General features: G+C 42.0%; 1 protein-coding gene across 4 annotated transcripts in view; it reads left to right on the top strand.

Annotated features, from left to right (window-relative positions):
- nbeal2 (neurobeachin-like 2) overlaps positions 1–23438 on the top strand; it is a 69403-nt gene that overhangs the window by 23475 nt on the left and 22490 nt on the right. For 2 of the 4 annotated variants that reach the window (XM_008285674.1, XM_008285676.1), the window contains exons 2-29: positions 1074–1162; positions 1350–1511; positions 2044–2125; positions 2377–2489; positions 2734–2816; positions 4303–4388; positions 4506–4806; positions 4943–5049; positions 6804–6890; positions 7705–7788; positions 8000–8098; positions 9192–9835; positions 9914–10046; positions 11013–11132; positions 11241–11574; positions 11807–11889; positions 11992–12084; positions 12392–12563; positions 14717–14850; positions 17185–17344; positions 17676–17778; positions 17873–18023; positions 18235–18390; positions 18498–18657; positions 20006–20094; positions 20196–20909; positions 21014–21198; positions 21352–21508. In XM_008285674.1, the coding sequence (XP_008283896.1) occupies positions 1074–1162; positions 1350–1511; positions 2044–2125; positions 2377–2489; positions 2734–2816; positions 4303–4388; positions 4506–4806; positions 4943–5049; positions 6804–6890; positions 7705–7788; positions 8000–8098; positions 9192–9835; positions 9914–10046; positions 11013–11132; positions 11241–11574; positions 11807–11889; positions 11992–12084; positions 12392–12563; positions 14717–14850; positions 17185–17344; positions 17676–17778; positions 17873–18023; positions 18235–18390; positions 18498–18657; positions 20006–20094; positions 20196–20909; positions 21014–21198; positions 21352–21508 (4881 nt within the window). The remainder of the gene's footprint in view (positions 1–1073; positions 1163–1349; positions 1512–2043; positions 2126–2376; positions 2490–2733; positions 2817–4302; positions 4389–4505; positions 4807–4942; positions 5050–6803; positions 6891–7704; positions 7789–7999; positions 8099–9191; positions 9836–9913; positions 10047–11012; positions 11133–11240; positions 11575–11806; positions 11890–11991; positions 12085–12391; positions 12564–14716; positions 14851–17184; positions 17345–17675; positions 17779–17872; positions 18024–18234; positions 18391–18497; positions 18658–20005; positions 20095–20195; positions 20910–21013; positions 21199–21351; positions 21509–23438) is intronic. The other 2 variants (XM_008285675.1, XM_008285677.1) reach the window with 2 other exon arrangements.

The raw sequence follows: 23438 nt of genomic DNA, 5'->3' as shown, positions 1-23438 counted from the left end.
TTTTTGTAAAGGAAAGAATTTTCTCTACAAGGACTTTCTTTGTAATTAAATGGAAAGTGAACAGAATATCATGTGTAGAACAATGATGGCTGTTAAATGACTGATAAGTGTAGGTTTAAAAATAACTGAAAGAAGAATTTTTAAAAAACTACTGTAAATGTTATTGACGAAACACACAAGGTAACACACAGGCCAGCGATGGAGATCAGTCAGTTCGGCCAGAATTCAGCAGCAGCAAATTATGTGTGAAAAATTCATGGAAACTCGTGGCTGCAGAGGTGGATGTTGGTGGTGCTCCTCCTCAGCGCTCCATCAGTCCACCTCTTCTGCATCTCATCATTCTTTGGAATTTTTAAGAAGGAGATTGAGCGATTGTGCAAATTCAGGCATCCAGGGTATTTGTTGGGCGAATCTTTTTAGCAAACCGTCGGCTGTAGTGGGTGTATTAACTTGCAATGAAGGAGGAAAACCACTGAAGTTGCTCTCGATTATGAAAATATTAAGGAGAGGGATCGTCCAGTGCGTCATCACGACATGATTCCTCACCCGCCCATAAAATGCCTCACACGAAAAATTCAGAAAAACAGATTTAGCACCGTGTACTGTTTTAGAATTAGGAGCCTCAAGGAACTCTGGGGATTTTCAAGAAAACCTGCTCGCTTGAGGGGAGAAGAAGAAGTTGTTGCTGGAGGAACCTTTAAAAATACAAATACAGGAATAACAAAGCTATTATCATGCTTTATTCTACTCTGATATCAAGCTATGTTTAGAAATCTTAATATTTACATACTACACAGAATACTGGTCCATGTGTATTCTGCTGGGGCCTCCGTCTGGAGCACGAAGCAGGAATTTAAAAGGTTCCTCCGCTGTGGCACTAGTGAGGAACCCCTAAAGATTCCTCCAGGCTGTTCGACTCATAGTTCATGTTTTAAGTAATTATTTTCCGACATGTGCTCAACCTTTTTATGTTTTACTAAACAACAGAGCTTGCTTTTACACGTTGCACTTGCTGTATTTCTTGCCAGCACTGTGCCTTTAGTGCCTCACATGTGTTTCCTTCCCTCCTGCAGAAAGATGTGAGCTATCTGCAGCAGTGGCTGGAGGTATTTGTGGCGTCCTTTGAGAGGCTCATTGATGTGGAGTCGCTTGAGCCCCGGAGGTGAGTAGCAGCAGTTATTTTACACAGACTACACACGGTAGCCTAGAACTCCCACAGGTTTGTGTTCTCCGAGGCAGGAGATGTGATTTTGACATGTTTACGTTACACAACCGCTGTTTTAATGCCCTTTGGCTCTTTCCTCCTGCCTGCTATGTTCACGTGTTTCTTCTTCTTCTTGTCCTTCCAGGCTGGAGGACTCCAGCTCAGACGTGCCTTTGCTCCCCAGAGACGTCCTGATGCTCCTCAGCACCCAGCTATGGCACAGCGTCCTGCACCTCTCCGGAGCCGCCGAGCACAACAACACCCCGCATCCGCTGCTCCTCATCAAGTTCTTCATCATCGTCTGCAGGTGAGGACACAACACAGCTGTTATACTTTGCACGTCTCAAGTTGTTTGCACCATTAACTGTGTCATGTTGCACATTCTTAGGCGGTCCAAGTGCACATTCTTTCACACCGTAGATAATTAGATTACTTCTTATTACTCATTATTCCTAGGATTTGTCACACTGCTGTTTAATTGACTTGTAACATTTGCTTCTTCTTTTTTGTTTTTTTTAAATCCCACCATGTCAAAGGGGAAACCCGGTAGAAACTACTTGACAATGAAACCGATTCTGATGAGAACAAACAACAGACAGATATTTAAAACTGAACTACACGTCATAACCCTAATTTGATTGACTAGATATGAGGCTGTCTGATTGATTTCCTCACAAAGGGGAACCCAGATAGGTTAGGTTTTTCAGGAATTGCAGCGTCGATTGTGCAAAAGCGGGCTGCAACCCAACACTTTTACACCTAAGGCGGCCATGTTGGTTAAGCATCCGTTAAACTTTCTTCACACTTAACCACATCTCTCTCGCTCTCTCTTCTTCTAGGAATATGGAGAACATCGACCCAGAGAAGACCCCGAGTTTTGTTTTCGAAACTATCAAGCTTCTGAATTACTGTTTGGACCAGGTATTGTTAGCAAGATTTGAGGCTCTGTGATTTTCGTAAACCCATGCAGAAGTGAGACATGCAGGCAGAGAAACCTACACAGAAGTGATCTTGTTTACACTATGTGACATCCTCACCCTGAACTTACAGAACTAGTTCACGTTGAAAAGAGAAGTGGATGTGTAACTACTCAACATGTACAGGATGTTAAAATGAGTGTACTGTTTGCTAGAGATGAATGCGTGTCCTCACTTTCTATTTTTTTGGTACAGTTAAAGAAGGGACAAGAGGACAAGTCTTCTCTGCAGTCGGTTGTGCAGTACGGACTCGTGCTCTGTGAGAGTCTGTTCGACCCTTATCAGACGTGGAGGAGACGCCTGGCAGGGTGAGTTTGTGTTGCTTCACCCCCGGAGATCGCCTGTGTGAATGTGTGGGAGGTGGAATTCAGCCGCACAAAGACTAGAAGCCCATAATATGCCTTAACGGTCTTGCCCAACCTTTTGTCGTGTGTAACACCTTGTTTTGTTGCCTCGAAGTCAAAGCTCTTTATAAAGCAGCGGTATTAGCGGTTGTAGCAGACTCACAAGGCGTGATGCGAGTGTGGTGACGCGAGTGTTTGTGTTTTGCAGGGAGGAGGTGAGCATGCTGGAGAGGAACAAGTATAAGTTCTCCCCGTTGGCCTTGCCAGAGGAGCTGCCTGCTCTCTTCCACGGTGAGACACTCCCATTCTCAGCTGTCGGACCTCAAACAACATCACAATCAAACTGTTGCTGCCGCAGCCCAAACACTTCAATTTTCCCACTAAATCACTCTCTGTATGAAAATGTAGAAAAATAAACGGCCGGTTGTTCGCTTTTGGTTAAAAACTCAATTATTCAGCATCCAATTATCAAACCTCCATCACCAGTCTCAGCTTTTTTTTTCTTTTCTTTTTAATTATAGAATCTCATTTGATCGGCGAGCGCTAATCTATAAGCCATGTGGGAAATCTCAGCCCGAGCAAGTTTTAGTATGTCCAAATTTTAGGAGGATTATACTGCAATAGCAAGTTTTAATTGGAAATGTTAAGGGCTAATTGTGTAACACCTAGGTCACTGAGTGAGGCTTAGGATTTTCTATTTTGACGTAACTGAGCGACAGGCATTGCCGGGGAAATGTGCTGAGGCGCTGCAGCATGTGGCAGCATTTTGTTTTTCGATAATTTATTGTAGCAGCTTATTCTTTTCATAGCAGCAGAGGAATGGAGGCAGTCCCAGCATGCATTTGCAGAAGGGAAGAAAACAATTTAGCAACAAAAAACACTTTGCTTTATTTGCACTTGTTTTCTGCCGTGTGGTTTAACTTTCTGAACTCCGGGCAGTTTCTGGGCGTTTTTTGTCACGTTCTTACTCACTGTGGGCTCATTTTTCACTAAAGTCTTGCACCTCTATGAAAACAGAGCAACCATCGCTTGAAGTAGAGAGAACTTAAAAATGTCTTCTGGGCAGTACAGTACAGTTGTACTTGAATTATTGACTAAAAAAGAAAAGAAAAAAAAGTTGAATTTCCATGAAAAATTGAATTCATACTCATTTTCAATTTTGTGGGGAAAAAAAAAAGTTCCACATGCCATAGACGGTTTACTATTTATATTTTTACAACCTTTACAAACTCTTTCACATCTCTAGAAAGATGTTTCACCGTGCTGAATGTATCTTCCAACAACTTGCGCCTTTGTTACCATGTTTCTTATTTGCTTTGTGTAAACACAGCCTGCAGTTCAGCCCAGTTCAGCGGAAAAATCCCTGAATTTTTGTCACCTGATTGCCGGTTGCTGCTGAGTCATGAATAGCTTCCTGATTGAGCTGAGGAGCACAGAATTTTTTGCTTTTTACAGAATCTGAGTAGAAAAAAGTGGTAAATTTTGGCAATTTTTTAAAATAACACACGTAGAATAAAAGGATTTTGATGATTTGATGTTAAGCTTATTTTGGTTCACGTGTGAAGCAGACGAGGGGTTTAGGAACAGCAAAAAAGTTGAAGATCTGATGATTCTTTCCGATTTTACAGTTTCTGCCTCTGATAACTGTTGTCATTTTAGTGATTCTTTTTAAAGACAACGTGCTTTTCAAACCTTCCGGTGGGTTTTGAGGTTTAGAGGGTTTAGTGGTAGCTTGTCTTACATAACGTTGTTTCTTTGCTTGGCTTTCCGGATGCAGACAGTCTACAGGAAAGCGAGCAGATCCCAGAGCTCCTCATGCTCCGATTGGTTCATCTCCAGGGTGCTGTCATCAGTGGAGGAAAGGTCTGCTGCTCTATCTCACTTGTTTATTAGTGATTATACTGCAGAGTGAGAAAAACTCTAGAGGTGCAAATTAAAACATATTTCAGGGGAGTCACTGTACGGCTCTTTGCGTTTCAGAAAAACGGTCTGCTCTCCATCAGCCCTCACTCGGTTGAAGACCTGTTTTCTGTTCTGCGAGTGTGGTGCTGTCGGACCTCGCCTGAACCCAAGGACACCAGACTCCCCCGGCTGACTCTGCGGTGCCTGACGGCGATGATCCACCTCCTGCACTCCAGCAGCCCAGTGGAGCGACAGGTGGAGATCAAGACGATACTGGAGAGCTACTTCCAGCTCCTCAACTGGAACCGTCCTCCGACTGAGCAGCAAGACAGACAGAGCTGGGAAGACAGCCTGATCTCGCTCCAGAGCCAAATGCTAAGTAAGAGCACTCGGTCTAGCTGTGTGTAAATCATCCCCCTTTTTTATCCCTTGTGCTCAGTATGGAAGCCAGAAATCAATTGTCCCAGTGTCTGATAAATAACACGAGTCAACATCCCCCTTGTTGTCAATTTTAGCTGCTGTTCCAGAGATCCTGCAGTGCTCTGACAGACCAGTCCTGCAGGCAGTCTTCCTCAACAACAACTGCTTCGAGCACATCCTCAGACTCATTCAGAACAGCAAGGTCAGCCTCCTGTCTGTCAAAAACGTCCCTGTCTGCTCAGTTACTTCTTTATATGTGTCCTTTTGTCAACTAGCCTGCCTGCCAGTCTGTCCCCGTTTTTATTTAAGTCATGTCTATTTCCTCTTTTATTTGCCTGAACGTCACGTCCACCGTCTAACCTATTTCTGTTTAGTGAAATGTCACAAATGTGTATGTGCATCTGGCTTATGGCATACAGCAGGAGTGAGTTCACCACTGTGCAATGTCACTGAAATGCCAAATGATTCAAAATCGTGTCACCTTTGAGTAATTGCATTACATCTAAGTTAAGAGTAGGGTATTTGCTCTTATGTGGAATTCTAAACAGTTTGGATTAATGATGTTAAAAATACAGGACCCACAGTAGGTAGTCAAAGCTGGAAAAGTCAGTCAAGTCTTTTATTTTTTCGATACTGCAAATGTCCACCTTTATTTTTGATGACTGGCTTCTTGACATGAAGGAAATTTCTGCCGAGATGTCCTGTCAGACAATTTTTAAAGCTGCTCTTTGCTGGAGGGGTTGTTTTGCTCCAAATTTCTCTTTAAAATACACCAAAACTGTTTTGCAAGGTCATATTTCTCACTATTTTCTTCTTTAGAAACTCTTGCGTGATTTTCTGCTTTGGATGGTTCTCATGCTGGAATATTCCTCTCCTGTTAAGCTTCTGCAGACTGGGTCAGCCAGTATTTTGGTTTATCTACAGACATTGATGGTGGATCTACAAATGCCATCTCCTGAACACCTTTTGCACTGGTGCAGCCACATCCCACCTCCGTGCTTCGCTGTCAGGACTATGCGTTCCCTGTGGTCGTCCTGTTAAGGTTCACACCAAACGCTCCATCTGAGCCGACGCAAATTTATCTTCATCTGACCAAAGAGTCTTTCCAATAGTGATCAGGCTTCTTTTCATGTTCCTTAGCAAAGTTTCATTGTACACTTTTATACCAAAGCAAGGGTTAGATGTTTACATTATGCATTGTCTTTTGCACTGTCTGATCAGGCACAGAAACTCTGATTTCCTCGAATAACCCCTGAGCAAAGTCAGAAGAACCTGCATGTCTTTCACAGCTAGATTGTGCAAGTAGTGCACTGCCTGTGGTGTGATTTTAGTAGGACGACCACTTCTGCTCTGATTAGTGGTACCGTGACTCGTTCTGTACCTCCTGATTACTGCTGCAGCTGTGTTTCCACTGTGTTATTTTTTATTTTTTTGCTTCGTCACTGATCTTCCTGTATCTTTTTTCATCTTCATGAAGTGTCACAATAAGATTTTTCAGTTCCTCTGGCAATGCTTTTGTGGAGCCATGATGCAGACGTGTAGATAGACACAGCCGACATGTCCAAACCTGAGAAAAATCAGTTCACAGCTTATTTTAAAACCACGTTCATGCCGTCAGTCCAACTGGAAATCACAGGAGTTTCTACTTTGGGACTCATTTTTCAATATTAATTTTTGATTGTCAGTGAGAGGAAATCATCCACTGTTCAACATAGTATGACTGCAGTTACTGAGAGGTGATAGAATTTTGGGTCATTTGACATTTTGGCAATTTTGCACAGGGATGTACTCACCTCTGTTGTGTGCTGTATGTTTCCCCACATGGCTTTAACAAATGTGTCCCCCTACACCAGGATCAAACCTGCCTCCTCTCAGATTACCTTCCATTTTTTTTTGTCTAATCGTCTTGTCTTTTTGTGCTGTGTGTGCCTGCATGTGTTTGTATGTCCTGTACAGCTCTTTCAGAGCGACAGGTGTAGGCCGGAGCGTGAGGTTGCGTGTGACCTCACCACACGTTTACTCACTGAGGTCGAAGTGGACCAGGTACTTTCCTACGAAACTCGGTGTTGCTATTGGTCTGTCAGCAGGAAACTCAGCCCTGCCTCCCCCTTGTTAACTGCACTGAGCTCTTTAAACAGGAAGCTTTGAGCAGGATGTCTGGCTTACACTCATTTGTAAATAAAGCAGGTAGCATGGCTAGACATGATAATCACCTTTTGAACTTCCCTTTTTTTTTTTTTTATCTGTAATATTTGTCCATCTTGAATGTTCACTCACAGCTGATGTTACTGTTATTATGGGCAAATGTTTTCTCTTTGTAAATGTCACAATTACAAGCTGAATTCCCTGCTGACAACACTGGGCAACAAGAGCATGCTGTGTTTTTCATGGTGCATGAAATGGTTGTTTTCACATCTTTTTCTCGTATTTTTTGCTGCTCTGTCGTGCGACTGGTGGTGCTTGCATAAAAGACCTGGCTCGTGTCCTGGAGTCTGATGTTGCCTAATTTCCAGCAATAGTTGGGGATTGCCTCTGTTCTTTTTTTTGATGGTTGGCTTTGGTTTTTGCATGCTGGGTCCTATCAGAAATTAACAAAGGGGTGATTGTGTGACGACTGGAACAGCAGTTCACTTACCAGGCTGCTCCAATGGTTGCGGTGTGACAGAAGTACTGCGCTGCACTTCCTCTTACCCTTCACAGATAACCACAGTAAAAATCCCTCATTCTTTTATTTGGTGGAAGGTTTCTGCAGAATCTACTTTGGGTCACATGCATTAGAAATGTTTTTGAAATGTGTTTACTCATGGTGAGTTTTAGTTTTGCCACAATCAGCTGCAGCTCCTTATTTTTGATGTAGGTGTGGGAGAAAGGATCCGACAGTATTACAGTTCACGCCTTGGGAGTCCTCACAGCTATAATGAGCAACTCACCCTCTGCTAAGGTAAGGTTAAGTTGATCTTCTATGGTCAAAACGTAACATCACAATGCCTACAATGCTGACAAAAGTGAGTGACAGACGAGGGAAGTTGTTCTGCATTCATGTGGGAGAGCTCATTATATTTCCTTCCAATGTATGGAAGTGTGCCAGCATGTTATCCCCTGTAGAGCAGCTTTCACCAGCCTATTTCTGTCTTCTCTCCCCCCCACCTCAGGAGGTTTTCAAGGAGAGGATTGGCTACCCCCAGCTGTTTGATGTGCTGAGGAGTCAAGGTCAACCCACCAAAAGGCTGCTGCAGGAGTTGATGAACATGGTAAAAACTCACATTTCCTCATTATCCCCAAAGAGTGCAGAGAAAGAGAAAGTCAAATTGCTTTTATTGATGACCTTGTTCCAATTTCAGTTGTGATAGTGCTAATTAACCCTCTGAACCCCAAGCAGCTTCTGGGCGTTTTTTTCATCACATTTTTACTCACTGTGGGCTCATTTTTAACTGCAATATAAAGTCCTGCACCTCTATGGAAACAGTACAACCATGACTAGACGTAGAGAGAACTCAAAATCTTTTTTGTGCAATGTAACAAAGTTGAAATGCTGGAAATCATTTCCTGAAGACTCCCTCACACTGTCTAACTTTTCTGGATGAAGCACCGAAGCATTGCCAATTATTGTATTTTTGCAAGTTAGACAGTGTGAAGGAATCTGTTGGGAAACTTTTGGAAATGCTTATTTCTCTTCTATCTGTCCAATGAAACAGATGTGTGAAGAGTTCCTTTGTCTTAATGTTGGAACTAAAAAAGTGGAATTTCTTTGATAATTCGTTTTACAAACATAAAAAAAATAGAATCAACATGTACAACATTTTCCCAGATTATCATGGCTGTTACCAACACTTAAAGCAAAATAGTTGCTCTACATACTATTGATGTTTTACTACTTATATTTTACATTTGTTTCTCTACTTGTTGCTCTTCTGTGTAAGCACAGCCTGCAGTTCAGTCCAGTTCAGTTGAAAAGTCTCAGAATTCTTGTCATGTGTCCGTCGGTTACAGCTTCGTAAGAAGTGGCTTCTCTGTTGGGCTGAGGAATGTAGAATTTTGTGGGGTTTTTTTTGGTTGGTTTGTTTGTTTGTTTGCTTTACAGAATTGTGTTACAGCAAACTTTGCTTTGGGGAAATTATTGGAAATATCCAAAACTTTCAATTTGGTCATTTTTGCTGATGGAACCAGAAGGTACATATGAGTATATGTGCCATCAGAAAGTTAAAAACCAATGATTTTGCTTGTGTTTAGTCTCCTGCTCTGGTTTGTTTTTTTTTTAAAATAGCATTGCTCGGTTTTGGGGCTCAGAGAACATAAGAAAATTGTATCTTTTGACCCTCTCTTCATTCTCTGTCTTCTCTCCAGGCAGTGGAGGGTGAACATGCCCACGCTCACCACCTTGGCATCAGTAATGACCAGCCTTTACTGCTGCTTTTGCAGTGGCTTCCTGACCTGTCAGGTCAGAGGGACCTGCAGTTGCTGGTGGCCCAGTGGCTGGCTGCTGTATGTGGGGGCTCCTTGTCCTGTCGCACCGTGGCCGTGGAGGCTGGCATGGTGGGTGCTTTGCTGCAGGTGCTATCTCAGCCCCAGAGTCTGGACAGGCAGTGTGCGGACGCCCTGCTGGGCCTCCTACAGGACTTGGGCTCCCTGTGTCTGAAACCAGAAGAGCTGAAGAGTCTTCTGAGACTCCTCAGGGTGGATCAGGACAATAGTGCAGTGGTCGGGAAGGTGCACCCCTATTGCACTCGCATCATACGAGTGCTCTCAGCCATGGCAGCCAGAGAAGGACAGGACAGTGCCTTGCAATATTTTGACCTCACGCCCCCCATGGCAGGTATCATGGTGCCCACAATCCAACGCTGGCCAGGTAGTGGATTCTCTTTTCACGCTTGGCTCTGCCTCAACATGGAGTTCCCCTCAGACTTTAGCAACCGTAAACCTTCTGCCAGCTCCGGCATGGGCGCTCAGCACGATTTGGGAAAAGGACCACGCAGAAAGCAACTCTACAGGTAAAAGGACACATTTGTGGTAATTAATTTATGACTTATTGAACAGTCTTTGACAGAGACATATTGTCCTCTGTACAGTTTCCTCACAGCAAGTGGAACAGGGCTGGAAGCCTTCTTCACCATGGAGGGTGTACTGGTGGTGGCTGTTTGCACTAAGAAAGACTACATGGCTGTGGCTCTGCCAGAGTACCCACTAGTTGACTCATGCTGGGTGAGTGTGAACACAAATGCAGCTTTTTAGCCTGATTGCATGAAAATGGTTATAAAATCAGAAATCTCAGTTTCGTATATATGGGCTGTATCTACCTACATGTCTGCTCTATGTGGAAAAGAGAATTGCCAGAGGAAAGGAAAAATGAAATTATGAGGCTTCACATTGATGGAAAAAGATTAAGGAACAATGGTGTTCAACCAAATATCAATAGAAATACAGCTGTAACGGTAATCAGGAGGTACAGAAGGAGCCATTGTACCACTAATCAGAGCTGCAGTGGTTGTCCTCCTAAAATGACGCCACAGAGAGTGCACTTCTTGCACAATCTAGATCTAAAAAAATAAACAGGCAAGTACTTCAGATTTGGCATAGTTTTCAATGGAAATCAGAGTTTCTGTGACAGCCAGACATTGCAAAGGATGTTGCATAGCATCAATCTCTATGGGTCGTATCCAGGGAAACAAACTGTGCTCGCTCTTTGGCACCCAACTGCAAAATGAAACCTGGCTGAAGAAAATAAAAAAAGAAGCCCTATGAATGTTGTGGGCACATTGTTTCATCAGATGTGACCAAGATACATTTGTTTGTTAATATCAGCCCAGCCACAACTATCATAATGACTGCATAGTCCTGAGAGTGATTCACAGAGGTGTGAGTGGGATGACATGGGGCTGCATGAGTGCAAAAGGTGTTGGGGAGATGACATTTAGTGACACACCATGAATGTCTGTGAATAAACCAAAATACTGGTTACAAGGCAGAAGAGTTTCTAAAAAAGAAAAAAAAGTAAAAGCTATGACATGACCAAGTATGTTTTATGCACTACAGTAAATTGAAAAATGTGCCACCTAAAGGGACAAATAGATATGAAGTTATAACTGTGGCTGTTAGACTTGCTATTTTTTCTAAGATGATTTCTTTTCCACTTAAAATGAGTGCTCTTTGATGTTGTCCTAATCCCAGCATTCGGTGGCTATAGTCCACATCCCAGGCCGTCGTCCTTTTGGTCACAACCTGGTCACCATCTACATCGATGGAGAGCAGCGTAAAACTGCTCAGCTTCGCTTTCCATCTTTCAGTGAGGTAACTGAAACTAGCATCTAACGTATTCTGACCATGTGCATATTCTGTTACTACTAAAGACTTCCTCTCTGTCAGTCTAACTTCCCGTTTCTGAACCTGATCCCGCAGCCTTTTACCTCCTGCTGCATCGGCTCTGCAGGCCACCGCACCACTATCACCACCACCTCGCCCAACCTGCCCACATCCTTCTCTGCCACTCCTCCATCACCAGAGTTCGCCTTCCCTTCCCATGCCCCCTCCCTCATCCGCTCCCAGTCCTTTCCAGCCACCTTTGCAGGAGGCCGTTGGGGGTCTCTGGGCGACTCCCCGGTTCACACCATCCCAGCAGGACTGCAGGACACAGAGTGGGGGACACCCACATCTCTGGATGGGCTCCTGGGCACCGCCTTCATCTGCCACGAGGCTCTGCAGCCTGCCCAGACAAAAAACCTACATGCAAACGGTTGGTCCTGCTCTGCCACAGTCCAAATGTTGCATTTCATACCTTGAACATTAATGCATTTCAAGATTAAGCTCTTCCAGAATGCACCAAATAATGAAATGTATGGAACATCCATAGTAAAGAAACTCATGGTGCAAAAACAAATCAGAGATTAGTCACGCGTACACTGAAAACAGGAGTATTTTGTTTGTACACTGAGTAATGTTTGCATATTTTCTGCTTTACATCACAGGCCCTAATCACGTGTCCTTATTCAAAGTGGACGGGGAGTTATCTGATCTCAATAGCAAGCTGCTGCTGTACTACACTCCACAGGTGATTCACTGACGTCAGGAAAACTAACATGTTGTATTGCACTGCTTTTAATATGTAAATTATCAACACTACCAGTACAGTAACTATGCTTTATTTCTTCAGGCCTTTAAGAGTCAGATATGTCTGGACTTGGCCCCCAATCACCAGTATGACGGCAGGCTTACGGGACACAGAGTCGTGAACTGGGACATCAAGGTTGATATGAAACATTTAGAACTTTTATTATGAGCTGTGATGCCTGTTTTTGTATAATTCATATGATTAACTCATCTACTGTGACCAAACTAAAAAGTGTTGCCATATTATATCCATATCAGCTTCACATTGTACTTCAAATATACTGTACTGCTACTGATTTATGTTGGTTTTACACCTTCTTTCTTTTCTCATGGTCTTAATTTTATTTTATTTTTTTGTTGCTTTCCTTTGGGTAACCCTTCATTGTTAATTCCATTTGTACAAAAGCATATTGTTTGTGTGAACGATTTCTTTTCTCCTGCAGGATGTTGTAAACGTGGTCGGAGGTATCGGGGTTTTGCTGCCCCTGCTGGAACAGGTATGTGAGGCCGAGCAGGTTTACAACGGCGGACAGGAGACCTCAGACTTGCTGGGACCAGAACTTACTTCCTCCAGAGGCCCCGCTGCCATGCTGCTGCCACTGAACAAATCTGCAGGTCATTTTGTCTTTGGTTTGCATATTTATTCAATTTAAATGCACTGTGCGTTAGATGCAATGACGGTATCTTATTCATGAAAGTCATATCAAGTTGCTGTTACTTTCCACTCGAGAAATAAGATAGACATTACAAATGAACCAAACAAGTTTAAGTATCAGAGTTAAAACCTAAAATATGATCTGCTCTAACCAAGTACTAAACTTATTTAACAATTAAAGTTAGTACCCTACAAAATTAAACAAGGAAAACCAAACAAATCCATTCCCTACGAGTAGCATATTGGCTACAGTAGAGCAGAATCACTGCCTTTTAAGAGGACGAAACTTTCAGCAGAACCAGGCTCAGGGTTTGCAGACATCTACCTCCACTGGTTGGGTTAGAGTAAAGAGAAAAGACTAGCATAGATAAACAGACAGCAAACAAGACCACATAAACACTGGAAAAGTTTGTGAGCTCAGTCACTACATATCAACTTCCGAGCCATAAATTACCTGCAGAGATGACAAAAAAATAAAAACTACAGGAAAGAAAGAGGACAAAAAGTTAGTAACATGCAATAGTGCATATGAATACATGGCAGAAATGACAGGAATCACGGAAATCTTGAGTATAAACACTTGTGATTGTATGAACAGGATAGCCAAAGTAAAGCGTGCTGGATTGATAGAAAAAGGAGTGAAGCTACAAAAACAAAATAGTCAAAGACAAAAACTAGTCAAATCCGGCAGCCGATTGAAACAAAACAGTGGGTGACAAATAGAAACTAAGAGTGAACGTGTCATGGAAACTTCAGGAAGAACTAAAAGTAAAGAATAAAAGATGAGACTTCATGTTAGATTTGACCCTGTCAGAAAACATACTTAGCATAAATTTAATGTATTGTGAAGCTGAACTGTTAAGCGCTTAAAAAAAAAAACAAGTAGTAACAGACGTGTCCAACCACAGATTAATAAAAGCATAGATAACGGTTTCCAGGTTCTTGTGAGATAAATCGGTTTCAGTTTGACGATGGGTGTGAGCTGAGAAAAGCTCACAATGCTGCTGATTTGTTTGTGCAAATTTAAAGGAGTGCAGAAAGACACCAATATTTTTGACTACATTGTGCATATTTTCAGACATTCCTAAAGTTATTAGCAGAGCCAGGTGGTCAAATGTCATTACTTCAGTTTATTTTTCATTCAGTTAAAACAAATGTCTTTCCATCAAGCATTTGATAAAGCTAGAAAGGCCTGTAATGGAACAAGCATGATTATGTGTAACTAGAAAGTAAAATAGTGTGTCATCAGCATATAAAGTGTCCATTTGCTAAAATTGCCAAATGTATATTCTTTCATTTATCCCCATTAATATCTAGATAGTATGGAGTTTATTTGCCTAAATTTTGAAATATCTGTCTAAAGGTGCTGTTTATATTGTCTGCAGAATTAGAAATCTTACCTAAGTAAGGTTTTTTTTCCCCTACTGGATCTACTTTCTCAAAAATCATTCCTACAGAAATGGTTCATAGATTATACAGAAAATTAAGGGCATGTTTCTGGAAAATTCTGGTTCTGTTGAAAAAGTTTATATGAAATAAAATACCATTTATCTTCACTGTATTCAGATGGGAGATCTTAAAACCTGAGCAAATCAAACTAAACTACATGCATGTCTACACACACATTGGTCAGAAAATGTCATATGTTTGTTGTATTTAAACGTTTAACTGTCACAAATACATATTCTCTTTCCTTTTTTGTCTCTTTTTGTTCATGTTTAATCCTCCACTATGCAGTAAAACAACTTTCAAAGCAGTTTAACACGTTCTAAGTAGTAGTGGATGATGCAATCACAAACAGGAACTGCAGATCAAACATAAGAAAGATGAAATCAATGCTAATAGGTTAGATGTCAGAAACGGCATACTGAGCTGCTGGAGAGGCTTAGTGACTCAGTGCACCTGAGTCTGCATAAATTCTAGTTTCAACCAAAATAATAAAAATGGAACAAACAGTCCGGCCAGTGTCTGACAAATAATCAGACGTATGACTCATCCCGAGACACGATAATGTCAATAAAGTGCTTTGTAACGCACAAATATGACTGTGGCTAACACAGGAAATCTTACAAGTTCTTCTGCCCTATTTTGTTTTTCTCTCTCTCTCTTTCAGAGGGCAGACTAGAGAGAAACAGCATCGCTGCCTTCCTGCTGATGGTGAAAAACCTGATTCGTCATCATTCTGTCAATCAGGAGAGCCTCCTGCACTGCCACGGGCCGAGCATCATCGGCGCAATGCTCAGCAAAGTAAGTGCCCCCGGACGGCACAAAGTGGGGAACTAACTGCGAGAGCTGATTAGCATCTGAAAGTGAATATCTGACCTTTTCCATCGTATGGCTGCAGTATAATTGCCGTGTAATGAATGGCTCTCGTGTTGTTGAAACAGCAGCGGTTCTTTGAATATGACACCAGCAAATGCTTGTGTGGGGAAATTTATGCAGCCCGTCGGATTGCGTGGTCTCTTTCTGAATGAGAACAAAGGGGCGCAGCTATAAAAACCGGCTGTTTGACGATGTGTTGAGGTTCAGAGAAATTATATGGAGACTGAAATAGAACCTAAAATGACAAATTATGTGGAAGACAATGAAGGCAGAAGTACATGAGGTTGCTTGGTTGTAACTTCTGCTCTCAGCTTTATGCGTTCAGTTTCTTTGCGGATCATTTTTTGTTATATTTAGTTCTTTTTCATGATACGTTTTAACTTCTGAAGTGCTTTATGGGTCTTGTGGAATGTTGTTAGCTTTTTTGCTGCAGGTAAATTGTGAATACAAAACATTACTGAGTGATATTGGGGGTGAAGGACAAAGTACAGCAGGTACATGGTGATGTAGGCAACATTAGGTGTGTTCCATTAAATAATTTGTTTTCACTGATCTTTGGAGAAATAATCACTGCACAATATTGCAGAGCAGCAGTAGTGCTGATTCATTTAGTGATGTGCTCTTCAGATTTAAAACATGATGATAAAATGAGGCTGAACTCCTTATTTTCTGGCTGCACGTTTAGCAGCATTACAGACTATATTTCAGCCTGACTCAGACCAGATGGTTAGCTTTACTTTTCTATGAATTAACTAATCAATTAGACGTCTGAAAGTGGGCATTTTAGGAGCAGAATTTACATCAAAACATCAAAAAAACAAAAAAAAACAAAGACATTTTCTGTGTCTTCTTCTTCCAGTGAGCTAAAGCCACCTGTCCTGCACATCTGAGTCGAATAGCTTTTAGTGCACTCAACTTGTCACACAGTGTCCACGGATGTGAATCTTCAGCGTTTGCAGCCAGTCAGATGTTGCACTGGTGCTGCACAGACGTGGTTTCTGGCTGGCAGGCAGGATATGTTGAAATATATGGTGTCGAGGTGGAGCATCCTGTAAGGAAACTGCTGTGTGTCCTAATAATGGGGGTTGCCAGGTTTTGCTGTAGTAAAGGCATATATATATATATATATATATATATATATATATATATATATATATATATATATATATATATATATATATATATATATATATATATATAGTTCACAAACACTCAATTAAGTGCAACATTTCATCGGCTTTTACCGGGTTCCAAGCTAACCTTTTGCATTGCTTGCACTGGTGCACTTCAACCTTTTCATTTAGTTGCACCATCACATTATTTAGGTGCACCCAGATTTTTTTCATTGTGCCATTTGGTGCTGAATAACTCATTAAAGGGGTTACTCTTTTTTTTTTGCTAGTTCCCATACATATTGGTAATTTCTTCGCACCATATGTAAGTGATTGCTAACAGGAATACCCTATAAGCAGCATTAGATGCAGATAAATGTTTTGCTTTTTTTCAAGAAGATATTCTAGGATTCAGAATTAATCAAAGATACCCCTTTTTTAGCTTTATTATAAGCACTGTTGATTTTTTTTTTACAATTTTGGACTCCTCACTGCTTCGAAACACTGTCATGGCACGGTTTCTTGCTTTTTTTACCTTTTCAATTCAGAAAGTCAATGCTTTGCCACCCAAGCTCTTTTCTCAGCCATTGTTTGGACACACTCCTCTTAGCCAATGTAATATCCCAATAATTTTGGCCATTTTACCATAATCCAGGTTGTTCTCTGAAGCTACAATTCATACATGTCCTTTAAATGCCTCAAATTCAGATTTTTGGTAGACAATACAGTTTACGAATGCTCCCTGGAAACCTCACATGTATCAGTAGATGCTACCAGGCAGCTGTGCACTAAGAAGCCTCTAGTTTCCACTCAGTTACTGCAGCACAGCAGCTCAGTCAACCACAAATGTATTTGAAAAGAGTGAAATAAGGTGTTCTGATGTCAGATTTATCAATCTGGTTGGGCTGCCCAGAAACACACAGACAGACAGACCTGCTAAATATCAGGTGCACTGGTTTGACAATAAAAGTTTTTAGTCATATGTACGAGCACAATAGTTGCACTCTGGAGCACGGCTGTAAGTGTTGCTAAAACCAGGCTCTATACAAACCCTTGCTCATGGATAAATCCAAATAAATGGAAACATTACTGTGCTTTAATACAAACACACTCAAAGTCTCCCCCCGTCTGCTTGTGTCTGCTGCAGGTTCCCGGCAGCATGATGGACATGAATGTTTTAATGGCATGTCAGCTGCTGCTGGAGCAGGTTTTCAATGAGGGCAACAGCCCACTTCTCCAGCAGCTCTACCAGCACCTGCTCTTCAGTTTCCGCATCTGGACTAAAAGCCATTTCGCCGTTTGTCTGGGTAAGGCACAAGCAAGCCCTCGTGTTGTTGAGTAATGCACCTGTTAACCTTTTCATGTCTGCCGAAGCTGTTTGCGCCCCTTTCATGTGCGTATAGGCGACGAGGCTGAAAGCAGCGAGAGGAGGCGTGAAGCACAATAGATAGAATACATTAATGCTTCAAGTTCAGGCTTTGGCGAGGATTAAATGTGAATCTGTGCCCGGAGCACCACTTCAGTTGCCCTGTTTTGTAAATTACCGCACTTCTTTGCCACAACCTTGAATATTGGTTTGGCATTTTGTAAATGTCAGCATGAGGGGAGATGACAGAAGTGTTCTTTTTTATTCCAAAGCACACGTGCAATACCTGTCATCTGTGATAAACAAAAGCAAGCAGCGCATGAAGAGGAAGTACGGGGTTCCCTACATTCTGGACACCATTCGGACGTACTACAGGTAAGCCTTCCAGGACGATGTCGTGCTGTCAAATCAAGACATTAAAGTGAATCCAACTAAAATTAAACTTCTTTGTCATTATCTATGGTTACAGTTTGGAGAGAGACGGCAGCTCTTTGTCTGATGAGAAGCAGACGATTCAGACCTCTCTGTTTGCTTTGCTGAAAGATTTCCTCAAATCTCCGACATCAGAGGAGCTGCACAGCGTCCTCGCCTACATTCTGTCTGTAGGAGAGGAGCAGCAGGTAATGCTTTTAATTAAGGAGTTTATTATTGCTATCGTGTAACCTTTTCAGCGTGATATTTTTCTCCAAAATGAATGCGCTGTCTTCTTTCATCCTCCTGCTTTTGGCTTATCTGTTCTGTCAAACTCCTCTTGAGACTTTTATCAAACTTTACCCTCCCTATGCCACGCTTCCTGGTACTGTCTTCATAACTCTCTCCTCGCTCTGTCAGGTGGTGAGGGCGTTGGACGTGCTGTACGAGCTGTTGAGGAGCAGCCCTCCTCGGGAACAGGTGCAGGCCGTGCTGCTGGAGTGGGGCGTGGAGCAGCTCTACTGTTTGCTGCTCAATCCAAACTATGGGGATGAGGCCAGAGAGAGAGTTTTCAGGGTGAGAACGACTGACAGGATATCATTTAACAGATATATGTTATTTACTGCAAACTCCTGTGTGATATATTGTCAAAATTCTTACACCATTCCTCCGTGGTGTTGCAGGTTTTGTACAAAATCCTCAAGAGCGAGCGGGTATCGGAGCGCAACAAGCAGCGCATTAAGCTGAAGGACTTCGGCTACCTCGGCCTCATTTGTTGTCTTGAAGATATTCCAGTAACCATGACTACTGTGCGCTGTCTGTACGAGCAGGTCCTCGCTACAGGTAATGTTAAATAAAACAGGCTTTTTCCTTTCACGCTTGAAATAAATGACAAAAAAGCTTTTATAAATATCAGCGCATTTGTGTAAGCATTGCTCTTTAAAGCTGAGTCAGCATCAATTAAGCTTTAAGTTAACTTTAAATTTAGGTTGTCATTCAAAGCAACAGAAGATGTTGCAAACCAAACCTTAGCAAACCTCAGTCTGATTACTGACACAGTCCTCATGACCATATTAAGATTAGGGTTGGTAAGGCCTATTCATTTCAAAAGATGTTTCATGGGAAGAATTATAAAATATGGTGCTAATAGCAGGTAAAATAGAGGTTAAAGGGAGTCTGTATCGCTTTCAACATGGCGGTGCAGCAATTGTAATACTTTATCCACATTTTTAAGTCCAAAAACATCACAGATAGAGTCAAACACACACACACACACACACACACACACACAGTAATCAGGATTTTGTCAAAACCTTAACAGGAGCTGAAGTTTAGTTTGTTGCTTCCAGCTGTTTGCAGGAGTCTTTCCTCTGAGTTTATTAAGTATCGTCAGAGAGCAGCGGGATCCATGTGAGTTCTCCAAAGTGAGAAAGTTGCACACATTTACGTACCTTTAAATAAAGAAGCAACTTCATTTGTTACTTATAATTGTAAATGATCCCTGACATGGAGACAGGATGGATCAGGATCTAACAGCAGGTCACACTGTGAACTTTACATCACCTCACATAGATGACTGTCACACAGAGTCACAGTTTATCAACTACAGGTTGATTATTTGTTCCTCAGTCCTGAGCTCAATCACAGCTATCTGGATTGTCTTCTTGCTGTTAAGCAGTATGTAAAATGTGATCAATACTTTTCCTCAGTTTTTTTTATAATAAGTTTTTTTGCTGCAGGATATTTTCAGTAGTGGAATCATTGTGTGCATAGATGTTTCCTATAACTTCATAAAGAATGCAACAAAATTATTAAAGTACCTGCTAAAGTACCAATTAAATTACGAAAGCATTGTTAGATTGTGATCAAACACGGACAGGATCACAAATAAACTAGACCGTTTCATAAGCTGCTATAGGTTTAGATTTAGTCTTTTGCTTATTAGTGCATTATTGTGTCATAGGTATCCCTTGATGTTCTTTCCAGCCTTGAGTTAATAGTAAATATCACATGTATACTGTTACTGCAGTGGATATGTCTGAATGTTGCATATCTCTTGTCTGAAAAGGTCTTCAGTATCCTTCTAATTCTGGAAGATAGTAGTTTATTTATGTATTGTCTCTTTCCTTAAAACAGAAGCTTTTTGATTTCAAAGCTTTAAAATTAAATTAAACTATCTATTGCTCCACAGATGCCAGCCCTAACTTCAGAGACCTCCTGGCTGTTATCTGTCTCTCCCACCGAGCTGAGCTCACCGTCCGATTAGACGTCTGTCGCAAGGTCAGTCAGCTCACATACTTCACACTCAGCTCGTCAGCGTTCGAGTGTAAAGTTTCATGTTCAGCAAATGTATCTTCAACAAGCTCTCTCTCTGTTCCCAGCTCTTTTATCTGATCTACGCCAATGAGGATTACGTGAAGCAGCTCGCCAAGCAGCCCGGCTGGCAGGACGTTCTCACCAAACTCTATGTGAAAGAGTCCTATGAGTCCCACGCCACCAGCATCGCCGACTCCAGCACCCACAGCTCCCTGGAACCAAACTACCGCCCGCCGCTGCGCAGAGACCAGGCTCTGGTCATCGAGGACACTCGCACCGACATCTTCCTGAGCTACCGCACCTCGCAGGACATCGAGGACGAGGAGGAGGAGGACGAAGGCGGTCAGCGGGACAACTCCGAGGGATACTCAGATTTATCCCAGTCGCCTCCCAGTGCAGAAGGAGGAACGCTGAAGAACTTCACAGGCTCTCTTCATTTTAAGTCCTTTGATTCGGTGGATCGGGAGAGCCACTCATCCTCCACCTCCAATGCAGTTGATATCAACTCCACTCATCCCGAAGAGGAGGGGAGGGACTACCAGCCGCTCTCCCCCTTCGGTACATCACCCTTTGATATGGAGTTAGGAGGCACTGGAGAGACTGGCACTCCCACTCCTGCAGGCAGTCTCACCAACACACCATCTCCTTTAGAGCACTGCAAACCATTTCCACCACTCAGACCGAGGAAGAGCTCCAGTTTGTCCAACGTGCTGGACGACACCAGCTATGGGACGGATCCTCCGACTGGAGACACCATCTCCAACACATCCAACCCACAGGTATGTCTGCTCGCTTAACTCACAAGGTTTTGATCAACCTTTTTCTTCGCTTTGGATGTTTGGTGAGATTCAGTTGAGTCATTTTTTCCTGGTTTGCATCGCAGCAGACCCCCGAGGAAGAGCTGTGCAACCTGCTAACCAACATCGTGTTCTCGGTGTTGTGGAGCGGCAGCGGGGCCGAGGGGGCCGAGGATGTAGTGTGGCGAGAGAGAGGACAAGTGTTTTCCGTTCTCACCAAACTGGGCTCGTCCTGCCAGCTGGTCCGGCCTCCCGATGACATCAAACGCAGGTTAGTTGGATTTCAAACATCAACGGTTAACCTGTCACGGCAGTGGAAAAACACACCGAACCACACCTTTACCTTTTGTCTAAATATCCAGTAATAAAAACCGTGCCACGCAGTGACGTATTTAAAGCGCACTTGCTGCTCTGTTTGTTCCAGTCTGCTGGAGATGATGCTGGAATCGTCTCTGTCGGACCTGAGGGACGCTCAGGGAGTGTCGCTGCCTTTCTGTCCCAGCCTGGTTCGTCTGCTCAGGCTGCTGCAGGACTTCCTGTTTGCTGAGGGGACGGACAACCGAGCGCTGTGGAGCGAAAAGGTATATCAGCTAATATGAATGTGCCCATTGACACATCACAGAGTGGATCTTGGTAAAGAATGGCTGACTGTGAAAACACCAGCAACAACAAAGAGATAATCCCAGTTTTCTATTCCTAAAATATACCTAAACCAAATAAACTGATGACATTTTTCAAAATAGTCTTCATAATAGTGACAAAGTTGTAGCCCAGAAAATGTAACCCGTACTTCTTCATGACTCCAAATATGTTCCTCTAAATCCCAAACGCTTTCACTTCCACTTTTACAGTATGACATAGTTGTAATGCCATAAATCATAACATTAATAAATAAAAGTTGCATTTCTGGAATTATTTATCTTACAAAAATTGAAAAAACTGGAATCAGCATGTACAACATTTTGCACATGCTCACAGGTGCTACGAATACTTGAAATAAGAAATGGTAGCTCTGCATACTATCGATGTTTCACTATTTACATTTTTAATTTATTTCTATCTTCGTCTCCTATATGCTTTGTGAAAGCACCGCCTGCAGTTCAGCCGAAAAGTCCCTCAGTTTTTGTCATGTGAGTGTTGGTTGCAGCTGAGTCACTAATGGCTTCACCGTTGTGTCAAAAAGTGCATAATTTTCAGTTTTTTACACTGTAGATAGAGCAAATATTTTAATTTAAAACAAGATATGTAGAATAACATTATTTTGAAATAACAACTTCCTAAATTTGGTTGATTTTTCCAACGCAACAGATAATTAGTTCAAGGACTGAAACTTGAAAACCCTGTGAATCGTTTGGTTTTTACAGTTTCTTTTTTCTGGTAAATGATGTAGTTTTGGTTCATGCTTAAAGGTAACATGCCTTCCCGCTTCCAAGTTTTCAGCATCAAAGGGTTAAACCTGAACTCGTCCACGTATTTGGACCAACTAACTATTCAAACACAGTATGATACATCTAATCTCCAATATATGAAGTAGATGTACACACATTTATAAATCATTTGACAGTTCAATTCACTCTAGAAGCCTCCCTAGAAGCAGATTGCTTTATATGATTAATTTCCACCGTTTTTGACCTGTGCTATACTGCTATATTAAATGCAGGGAAATATCAAATAGATTAGCAACAACATTAAAACGTTTGGAGATGTTCAGCAGCAGAGATTGGATCAGACTGGGCTCTGAGAAGTTTAGAGGCCAGGGCCACATCTTCATCCCATTGCTCCTGAAGTGTAGCAGGGTCCAGTTGAAGGAGGCTGTTGCTGTGGGTGGGGTGGGGGGGCAGTTGTGGTTGTGAAAACTACATTTAGGTGTGTCAGAATAACACCCACACAAACACAGGGATGCAAAGTTTGCAGACCATTGTGTCGTAACAAGATGATCAGTGTCATTTACCTGTCAGTGGTTTTAATGCTGCGGCTGCAAAATTTGATTATTCAAACTATAAACTCTGCTGTACAAAATACTCATGCTCTGTTATTTACACGGCACGTTTAAAACAACAGCCGTCGAGCCAAAGTGACGTCCTGTAGAGAAATAAGTTTAAATATTACCTTTAAGACCCTGCGGTGTTAATTATGATGTGAATTTTCCAGAATAATTTAAATGTTATGGTTTAAAACCTACAAATTTACATGAAATAGAAATGTTCCTGATTATATATATATTAAGTTTTGAGCCTCAGACCCACAATTATTAATCTGAAGCAGACTTATTTACTTTATTGCCTGAGAGTTATAAGAGAAGATAGCTAAATATCCAGTCAACTTAGCAGAGAGGTGGTGGAAACATCTGGCCTGGCTTCACTGGCTGCATGACAGGCTCCCGACAAAAAATGTAAAACTGCAATTTTAGTGTTAATAAGTGAGTTTAGGTTGAATTTGCCACCATTTGACTACGTTTTCCAATTGCTATGCTAATCTGATCTTCAAAGCCTTGTATCTAGCTTATAGATA

This window comes from Stegastes partitus, unplaced genomic scaffold (genome assembly GCF_000690725.1).
Source record: "Stegastes partitus isolate 25-593 unplaced genomic scaffold, Stegastes_partitus-1.0.2 Scaffold413, whole genome shotgun sequence".
In the NCBI taxonomy this organism is placed as follows: domain Eukaryota; kingdom Metazoa; phylum Chordata; class Actinopteri; family Pomacentridae; genus Stegastes; species Stegastes partitus.
The sequence above is the reverse complement of the archived record's forward strand: the minus strand, read 5'-3'. Positions and strand labels throughout refer to the sequence as shown.